Source organism: Sorex araneus, chromosome X, assembly GCF_027595985.1.
Source record: "Sorex araneus isolate mSorAra2 chromosome X, mSorAra2.pri, whole genome shotgun sequence".
Lineage (NCBI taxonomy): Eukaryota > Metazoa > Chordata > Mammalia > Eulipotyphla > Soricidae > Sorex > Sorex araneus.
Window position 1 is genome coordinate 365,025,123 of NC_073313.1, and position 10,386 is coordinate 365,035,508.

Below are 10,386 nucleotides of genomic sequence, written 5' to 3' on the forward strand. Positions count from 1 at the left end.
GCATCCCCTCACCACTGCGGGGCAGCACCCCCACAGGCGCCCAGCTGCCTTGGGTGACGGTGCAGACGGGGGCAGGGACACGCTCCCGGGGTGCAAACGGCTCTCACCCCGGGTCCCTGGTGTAAACCAAGAGTGAGAGAGTTTGCGGTAACGAGGTGCAGTCTGTGGGCGTCACTGACTCCAGGGTGAGGAGAAGGATCTGGGCACAAACAGCAAAGCTCCCCATCTATGACCCATCAAAGGTCCCCGTGTCACCCCCCAATCCGTCAAGCCCCACACGCCGCAAACACACATGAGTTCTACGCAGTCCCATCCTCTGCACCTCCCCCTCACTGGCCTCCTGCCTGGCACCCAAATCACACCAAACCCACACCAGGTGCTGTGTCATTCATTGCTGCTTGGTGCAGTTAACCTCGGCCTGGAATGCCCTCCCTGCGAGCATGCCGCCCTCAGCTTATCCGCCTCGACTCAGGCCTGTGAGGTCCTCTTCTTCCAGGAAGTTCCCGGACTTCCAAGACACAAGACACATGGTCCCTCTCAAGTCCTTGGATGAGCCAACAACCCACTGCCACAAGTCAGCTCTGTAGATGTGTGTGTGCCCAGGGCACCCAGCATGGGGCCTGACACATGGCATATCATCAGAGAGAGAGAGAGAGAGAGAGAGAGAGAGAGATCTGAGTTCAGATCTAAGGAAAGTACTTAAGGATGGAAGAAAGCAGTTTCCTGCTCTGGGAGATAAAAATAATATAGCTCGACTGCACGCTTTCCTGGGAAAGAGCATCCACAGCACCCACTACGTGCCTGCACACAGTAGGTCCTCGTCGCCCTCCTGACAACCCACCCCTGTCTCTCACTTGCACTGCTCTCAGTCAGCTGCTCAGAACCCTTGCTGCTCCACGTGCTTCTTCCCAGCCCCCGGAGCGCTGTTCTGGCCCAATTCATCACTGTCCCTGGCCGGGCAGGAAACATGCTCTGCCACCCGCACCCCTCCAGAAGCAGAGCAGGGCCGGGGGAGGGAGGGGGGGAGGAGAGGGAAGGGGTACGGTGGTGGGGGGCTCTAAATTAACTAAGAGGGGAACAGCAGGGCCAGACCTTCTGGCGCTGCTCGCAAGGAGCAGCCCGGGCAGGAGTTGGAAGGGCCACTCGGCTTCCCGTTTCCCGAGCTCTCCAGCGCGCGGAGACAGCGGCCGGCGTGTCCCGGCTCGCAAGTGTCCAGGACGCATCAACTTCCAATGCGGCTGCAAGTGGGAGCCCGGGGCGGCGGCAGGCCGGGGGGCTGCAGAGCGGCGGGGGCCGCTGCGGGAAGGGGGGCAGCCACCCGGGGGACCCGCGGCCACCCACCCGCCCGGGCTGCGGGAACCCCGCCGCAGCCGCGCGCCTCCCGGCCCCCGCCCGCGCCCCTACCTTGGGGGTCTGCACTTCGTGTCTCGCCGGCACCTCGAACTTTCTCTTGGTCGCCCAGAACAGCAGCAGCACGGTGATCCACAGCACCCCGAAGAGCGGCAGCACCAGGCGGCGCGTCAGGCGCCGCATGGTCCCCTCTGCCTTCTCCCCGCGGGGGCACCCCCTGGCGGCCAGGCTGGGCCGGGCGGGCGCGCCGGGGTGCGCGGGGAGCCCCCGCGGCACGGGCGGGATGGTGCCGGGGACGCGCGCCCGCCCGCCCGCTCGGGAGGGAGGGAGGAGGCGCGGGGGGCGCGGGGGGCGCGCGGGGCGCCCCGAGGCGTGGCCGGGAGGAGCGCGGGGCCGCCCCGCCGCACGCCCGCTGCAGCCCGAGATGCTGCCCGCGCCGCCGCCGCCGCCGCCGCCGCCTTCCCGGCCGCCGCCGCTGGGGAAACTGATGGAGCAGCGGCGAGGCAGGAATCCGAGGCAGTGCCGGGCACCCCGGGAGGGGCGCGGAGGGGAGGGGGCGGAGGGGAGGGCGCCCGCCAGACAGAGCGACTCCGGGGGCGCACGGGCGGGAGCGCGCAGGGCTCGGCGAGGGGGCGCACGGCTGCGGCGGGGCCGAGCCGCCCGCGCCGGGCCCCGGACGCAGCTTCCCCGGGCACCCCGCGCCCGCCAGGGCGGGGCGGGCACCTCACGCCGCAGGGCGCGCCACCTCCACCCCGAGGCCGCGACCCCCGGGCCAGCCCGCGCCCGAGCTGGGCCAGGGACCGCTGCACCGATCGCCTCGGAGGGGGGCTGCACGTGGCGCTCACACCGGCCTTGAGGCCATCCTCTGCCTCTTGGAGCGGACACTGGTTCCTGGGGTCCTGGCGGGACGATCTGCCGCACCTCGAGGTGGCTTGGGTCAGTCCCCACCCCCAACCCCCACTCCCACCCCGCCGAGGGTCTGAGTTCAGCCAACTCCCGGGCTTGCTTCTGAATCTATGCCTCTTGCAGGTATCTGGCAACTTTTTTCTTGCTGAAGGGAATGCCGAGCTGGTCTAAATTCAACTTTAAAAATAAATCCTTTGCAAGATTAAGACGCAATTATCTCGCAGGCAGGCTTTCCCGCCCTACACGCTTCAGGGCAAAAAAAGAGGGTCCCAGGTCGACCGATGGGGCCAGTGCAGTTCTTGGCAGCCTAGCGGCTAGGGAGACACGGACACAGAGGATTACCTCTGCAAAGTCCCTGCTCCCAGATGCCTTTGGAAGGAGAATCCTCCCCCTCCCCCTTGCAGACTGCAGCTACGTGGGTCTGGAGACAGAGCAGCTTCTGACTTGGATTCTCATCATGGTATCACCGACCCCCGGCGTTCGTGTGGAATCCTGGGCCAGTCCTCTACCTAAGCCGGCCTTGGATTCTGGAAGATGGAGGCCACCGTTGACTCCTCTGACAGATGAGAGAACTGGGGGGGGGGGGGCAGGGGAAGCTGATTGCAAAGTGCTGGTGCTATCTGATCTTTGGATCACACCAAGCAGGGAAGAGAAGTCTTGGCTGTGCCTGGGAGACAAGGCAGCGGGAACCTGCCCGCTAAAGGCACGTTAGCCTTCACTGGAGGGAGCTGGGGGCGGGGAGGATGTGCCCACTCCAGCAGTCAGCATCCCCCTGGCCTCCGGCTCCCTACAGAGGTCAGCCTGGAGAGCTTCCCCACCCACCAGACCTGGCCAGGGGTGGGCAGGTGGACCTACAGCCGGAAGCCATGTCCACTACCACGGGTGCCCAGGAAAGAGGTCAGAAGCGAAAGGCTCTGCAGTGTGTGCCCTGTGTTCGTGCCGCTCCCCAGCCCGGCAGTGCCAGAGTCCTGGCCCGGCTTACGTAAGAAGTCAGAACAGAGGTGAAGTCACACAAGCCAGAAGAGCAAAGTGCTTCTGCCAGCCCAGGACAAGATTCAGCTGAGTTGTCAGACCATCCCACGGAGCCCTGGGGGTGGCCCTGGGCTATAGTCTCCAGCAGAACTTGAGACAGGGACGGAGTGGGGCAGGGGCCCCATCCCAGCTGTGATTGGGCAAAGGTCGGGGTGGACCACCACCACCACCACGGGGGGAAGAGGGGGGCCGCACACCTCCCCGCCTGCAGCGTCTGGAGCTCCCTGCATCTCTCCCAGGAGCCCTGCCCGACCTGCAGGTGTGGGTCTGCGAACGCTTCTCCGCAGGCTCTGCAGAGCCCCGGGCGGGCGAGCGGCTGAGGTGCTGTGAGCGCCAGGCAGGAGCTCCGGCCCCGGAGCCCATTGCTCAGCGCTTTGTGATGCTGCTTCTGAGGAACAGATGGCAGACAGTTACACAACGCTGGCGCCAAGTTTCCGAGATGGTGCAGCGCCATCCTGCCTGCTGCCGAGGGGCGCGAGGGGGGCGGGGAGGGGGCTGCATGCCAACTGTTGGTGATCTGGGTAAACCAAGGCTCGGGCTTCCTAAGGCTGCTCTGTGCAAGGCCGGCGGTGTCTGGAGGAGCCAGGATCGCCTCTTGCCTCTGTGCTGTCCTTCGCTGAAGTGGAGCCGACTCCCCAGACCCCTGGTGGCCGTCAGGGGAATCCTGCCTCGCCAAGTGTCATTACCTGATCAGCCCAAAGGCAGCTTCAGCGGATAGAAACTGCCATTACGATAGAAACGGAAGCATCCGGAATCCACACGGTGTTTCCGTGAGGGGTCTGCCCCCCAGGTCTCTCCAGGGATTCATCCTGCCCCCCTCCCTCCGCCCCACTCTGGTGGGAATTGAAAACTTTAATAACCAGCTTAAGTAACGCAGGGCACAGTTGATCTCAGTGGGCCTATAGCTCTCAGAGGCGACTCGGCCAAGTGACTTTTTGCTCATCGCAGCCTGGAGGAGGAAGGCAAGGAAGGCAAGCTCGTCGCTAAAGATTCACCTGGCGAGAAAGGAGAGAATTCAGTTGCTCTGAATTCTAAACATCGCATTGCTCTCCGAGGGATCTCTCTCTCTCTCTCTCTCTCTCTCTCTCTCTGGTTCTGTTTTATTCCCCCCGAGCAAGTTTAGGTCTCTGGGTCTTATTTCCTCCCTCCATAACGGCATTGCCCTCCCCAGACCCGCCCGCCCGCCTCACTCTCTGGGCAGGCGCCAACCTCCCTTGTCAGGCATCAAAACTCTTTTGGCCCCGCCTGCCGCTGGCACGGTCTCTGGAAGCTGTTCTTGCAGCCGAAGACATTAGCGATCAAATGGGGTATTGGAGCAGATGTGAGTCATTGGTGTTGGTATAAAAATGACGGCATAAAAGCCATGATGGCCCCGGAAAGCCGTGTCAGGCAGCATATGGAGCCCTTGTAAGCTGGAACGGGAGGAGCTGTGAGTCCGTGCATATGCTCGGTGGTGGCTTTGGCTGTGGCCTGTCTGTCACCTTGTGACTCTACGCTTGCTTCCAGCCGCCCTCCTGTCACTTTGCTCTGCTCGCTCTTTGGACCCTGAGGGACCAATTTTCCCCATCTCTCCCCTCTCATCCTGGGCCCAGGGGAGCCTGTGTCCCTGTGTTCGTAATTCTTAGGCCTGTCACCATCAGCCAGATGCTCTGGACACCATTGTTCTGAGATGTCACTGGAGAGACCCAGGTGGTCTTTTATTGAGGTCTCATTCCCCCGGCGGGCCGGCAGATCGGGCAGGCAGCCCCCAGCCCTGAGATGATGCTTCCACACTCACTGGCCCAGCACTGGAACGGGTCCCAGCTGCAAGAATCCAGAAGTGACTTCGCTTTGCTCCTCTGTCCTGAACACACAAGGCTTTGAGCTGTCCCCCAGGGTCTTCTCTGTTCACCCCCTCCCTCCGCCCCCGTAAATAATACATCAACCCCAGCCTCTTCCCCATTCCTCTTCCTTTTTTCTTGCCATGGCCAATCCTGCCAAAGCTGCATATCCCCAGTCTCCTGCGAGATCTTTTATAAAGTGAGTGACAGAATAGTTTAGTCCACGCGGTAAACGAGAATGAGCCATTATCAACCTTACCTCCTCTCCCTGCCACATTGGTGCATCTTTGTCAGAAGAATAAAGCTCCTGGGCTGCCTCTTATCTTTGACGAGAAGATGGGTGGCTTTATCTAAAAGATCTGAGCATCACCTTTCTGGATCTTTCTCTCTCCATTAAACAACTCCTCTTACCCTCCCACTACCTGCACCCCCTCTCTTGTTTTTCTCCTATCCCACTGTATAATTTGCTTCCTGGAAAGGGAGTTCTATCTTTGCATTTCAAAAGCCTGCTGCTTTCTTTCATTATTCAGAATGCTCCCAAACTTTCTTTGTTCCTCCCCAAAACACCAAATATGCAACCTGGTATTGCTACAATGATGTGTCTTTGTAAATTCTAAATAATGATTCCAATCTTCAGTGGCAGTACATGGCACTGACCCAAGCCAAGGACATTCTGTCCCCCCCAACACACCAAAAAAAAAAAAAAGAAAGAAATGCAAAGCAGCATAAATGAGTGGGCTTCTTAGGCTAAAGTAAAAGAGAGAAAATTCTTCAACTGCAGTTACTTAGATGGGACATGGAAGAAGAGAAGAGGCAGAGGAATGGAGGGATTCAAAGTCAGGTCATTTGCTCACCAGGTCCCAATTCGAGACAGCGGGGTTCAAAGAGATTGCACAGCAAGAAGAGTGCTTACCTTGCACCTTTGATCCCCAGCACCACAAATGGTTCCCCAAGCACCTCCACGAGAGACCCCTGGGTGCAGAGCCAAAAGCAAGTCCTGCGCACCACTTGGTACAGCTGTAACACCCATTTCCAACAGCCTCCTGCGGCATCTCTGAGGGTCAAAGAGAGCCCTTGATGGCTCCAGCTTAGAGGCATAAGCAAAGGTAGGTAAAAGGGCGTGGGGGCAGAGGCTATGAGGATAGCACTGGGGCAAGATCCCTTGATTTGCAGTCATACCCCTGAGGAAATGGGATGGATGGATTGGTCGATTGATTGATCTGGCTCCCAGGAAAACCTGTGGTTGACCTGGAGAGTGCCTATCACCTATTGAACAGGGTGACCTGTTCCAGCTGGCCTGGAGCAGTCCTGGCTTATTCTGAGTTTCCTGGCATCGTTGGAGGAAGATCTGCCCTCTCCCTCTCCTGAAATTGCTGTTTTCAATAGTAAGTGAATTGGTCAATCTACCAGGAGAGCTTTGAATGTACGGCCGAAGGGAAAATAGTTGGACTGGAGTGATAGCACAGCGGGTAGGGTGTTTGCCTTACATGTGGCTGACCCGGGTTCAATTCCTCTATCCCACTCCAAGAGCCTGGCAAGCAACTGAGAGTATCCCGCCCGCACAGCAGAGCCTTGGCAAGCTACCCGTGGCGTATTCAATATGTCAAAAACAGTAACAACAAGTCTCACAATGGAGACGTTACTGGTCCTGCTCGAGCAGATTGATGAACAGTGCTAGTGTTACAGTTATTGCTGCTGCTATTTTTCAGATAACTAGAATCTAGATAGTGACTGGCAAGGCTGTGTGCATCTGAGTTTGGGGGTTCTGAATGTTTCTGTGGGGTGCTCTTCTTAGCGAATGATGCCCAGGATGTTTAGGCAAAGAAGAGGCGGGTGTGCCTACCCAGGTGGGCAGTAAGGGTGTTGGCACTCCCACCGTGGCTGCTGCTCCCTGCACGGGAGGACGGTTTACTCACCCAGCAGGTGGCACATCTGGGAAGCAGCCAGGTTCCTGGGACATCCCTTCAGGGGACAGAGTGTCTCTGGCTGCAGCTTTCTCTACCCTCTCTCTCCCTCTCACCACTCACCCTTAGGGCCTTGCCCTGGAAAGTGACAGGATGGCAGAAGACAGGCTGGAGGTCTGAAAGAATAATGACAAGGGGACTGACAGTGACAGTGACAAAGGTGTGGGGGACATGGTGGGGGGAGCAGTCAGCTACACATGGGAACCAATCAAGACATAGGGAGCCGTGAGGCTTGGGCCAGGTAACCAACAAAGCAAGCAATGAATAGATGGTGAGAACAAAGTTGGGACTATTTGAGGTGAGGATACAATAAATAACACAATACAGTGTCATCATCATCATCATCATCATCATCATCATCATCATCATCATCATCATCCCGTTGGTTGTCAAATTTCTCAAGCAGTCTCAGTAACATCTCTGTTCGTCCTAGCCCTGAGATTTTAGCAGCCTCTCTTTACTCATCCTTCCCAATGATGCTGCATTGGAGGCTCTTTCAGGGCCAGGGGAATGAGACCCAGCATTGTTACTGGTTTTGGCATATGAGTACACCATGGGGAGTTTGCAAGGCTCTCCCCTGTGGGCAGAAAACTCTTGGTAGCTTCCCAGGTTCTCCCAGAGGGAGCAGTAGGCTATAAGATGCAGCTAGGCGGTCACAATACAACATAATACAGATAAATAGGAAGCCTTTCCCTGTGCTTCAGAAGAGAGTGAGCGAGTGATTAGGATGCAGGCCCAGATGGTAAAGATCAGAGCCCTCCTGTCTGCGGAGTTTCTGTAGAGTGATGAAAGGAACCCGGGGAGAGCCCCCTCGGGACGCCTGAGAAATAGCTACTTTGCAACGCGAATGTCATTGTTGTAGCCATGCTCTGCACCTGTCTTCCTTCCCCTCTCCACTCACTCTACAAATATTAATTAAACATAGATTATTTGAAAAGTGCTCTCAGCATTTGAACTCAACTGGACTGCATCAGACGATGATATTAATATCATTCTCCCTGTTGGCAGAATTCTGGGTGTTTTTTTTCTTAGATCAAACCTTCCCTTTTGCAGTATTCCCCCACGGAGATTTATTTTGCCCATCTGTGGCTCTTTCACCTTTTGTGTCATCATTTTCATGAGACAAGTGAAAATAATATTTCTCTTGTGCTCCAAAGAGCTAAATCCCTTTTTTTCTTGCTTGATCCGGAGAAGGCGGGTTTGAGGGTAATGGAAAGAGACTGATGCTCAGAGCAAGCACAAATCCTCAGGGAGAAATAATGCATCTTAAAAAAAAAAATCGCTTCTACTTATGAGGTAGGAGATTTTCAATTTATAAAGGTTTCCTATTTCCTTCGGTTGCAGACTAACTGCCTTCCAGAGACGGGGCACCTTCTGCATGCCGCAGATCCCAGTTTGGTTCTGGAAGGCGTGTTTGACGGTGACGAGCCAGCAGTAACTCCCTCCACGCTCCCCCTCACTGCCCCAGGGATCCGGAAGCATGACCGAGCAAAGGGTTAAAGTCCATTACCCAGAGTCCCAGCCAAGCTGCTGTCCGTGATTTCTCCCCATCCGTGCTCTCAGGCCTGAATTCCAAATTGATTTCCTTAATAACTATTAAAGATCTTTTTAATTAAACCAGGCACCCTCTTTCTTGGCAAACTCTTCTTGATGACATCGCTGCTTAATTAAAGGTTGATGCTACAAAGATGCATGACAGGAGAAGCAGCTGGGTGGGGTGCCACCAGGACCAGCTGGTGGCTGCGGCTGAGACCGGGGTCACTTCAGAGGGCGCAAGAAGCCCGTAACAAGGGTTGCGTGAGGGGAGTATGGTTCATTTTCCTGTTTCCTGGGGTTCCGTTTCTCGTTCCAAGCTTGCGGGTAAGTGTTTCTCAAATGGGTTTCATTAAAAGCATCATTCATTGTGATCATCACTCATAGATACCAGCAAAACAGTTTTCCCTTTTCATTCCAAATTCTGGAGGCAGTTGATACATTTTGTAATCGGAGAAGAATGAAGAAAGGGCTCGCTTCACCCATCAGTAAAATGCAGCCGCCTCTGCAATACTACCTCAGGTTCTGGCCAGAAGGGGAAATCGTATCTGTATTTGCAGTAGGAAATTGCTCTAATCCATTCACCTTGCCCCCTGGTTCTGTCTTTCCCTTTTTTTTTCCACTGAGCCCTGCCGGTTTTGAAACAGCAATGGGTGAGGAAGTACAGCCAGGAACAGACATTCATTTCAGGCCAGGTTCAGTCCTTCTCAAGTGGGGAATCCAAACCATGACCTTGACATGGGGGCTCTCTGTCTCCAGGTCTGTCAGCGATCAGAGATGTGTGGTAGATGCCCCCAGATTTCTGTTAGGGTCCCCAACCCTCCGCAGCCTGTGGAAATCTGTGACTGCTTGTTTTGGGGGTAGCCAGCTTTGGGAACCCCTGGTCTCATTCCTAGCTTCAAGTTGGCTCAGTGTCACTCTAGTGCTGTCTGGAGGTGAGGAAGGCCGTGTGCTACTTCAGTTTGGGAGGTGAGAGGCAGAGCCGGTGATCTAGAATCTCACCAGGGCCACCGACTGGGAGTGACTGAATTCCAGCAAGACAGCAGGCAGCCAGAAGAGGCTAGAGCACATACTTGGCATGCCAGAGGCCCTGACTTCCATCCCTGGCACTGAGGAGGAGCGGTGCCCCAACCACCAACGGGGCCAAAAACCACATCACTGGGCTGGGTATGGAAACATCAGGCCTGCACTTCCAGGATGAATATCTTGGGGGTGATCCCCAGGTGCCCCCCACACCCACCTAACCACTGGACATGATCTCTCTATAAAGTGTTTTTTCAAAAAATTTTTCCAGGGAAACCCAAGTGCCCGAGAACAGATGACTGGTTAAAGAAACTTTGGTACATCTATACAATGGAATACTATGCAGCTGTTAGAAAAGATGAAGTCATGAGTTTTGCATATAAGTGGATCAACATGGAAAGTATCATGCTAAGTGAAATGAGTCAGAAAGAGAGAGACAGACATAGAAAGATTGCACTCATCTGTGGAATATAAAATAACAGAATGGGAGACTAACACCCAAGGGTAGTAGAGATAAGGATCAGGAGATCTGCCCCACAGCTTGGAAACTGGCCTCACATGCTGGGGGGAAAAGGCAGCTCAGATAGAGAAGGGAACACCAAGTAAACTGTGGTTGGAGGACCCGCTCGGGAGGGGAGATGCATGCTGAAATTAGACTATAGATTGAACACGATGGCCACTCAATATCCCTATTATAGACCACAACACCCAAAGAGAGAGAGAGAGATCAAAAGGGAATGCCCTGCCACAGAGGTGGG

The 10,386-nt window shown here is 55.9% G+C and overlaps 1 protein-coding gene across 1 annotated transcript in view; it reads right to left on the reverse strand.

Annotated features, from left to right (window-relative positions):
- GALNT14 (polypeptide N-acetylgalactosaminyltransferase 14) overlaps nt 1-2,017 on the reverse strand; it is a 135,376-nt gene extending 133,359 nt beyond the window's left edge. Inside the window, exon 1 of the mRNA XM_055122820.1 lies at nt 1,405-2,017. Within this exon, the coding sequence (XP_054978795.1) occupies nt 1,405-1,533 (129 nt within the window). The 5' untranslated portion in view covers nt 1,534-2,017. The remainder of the gene's footprint in view (nt 1-1,404) is intronic.
- Between the last annotated feature and the right edge of the window lie 8,369 nt (nt 2,018-10,386).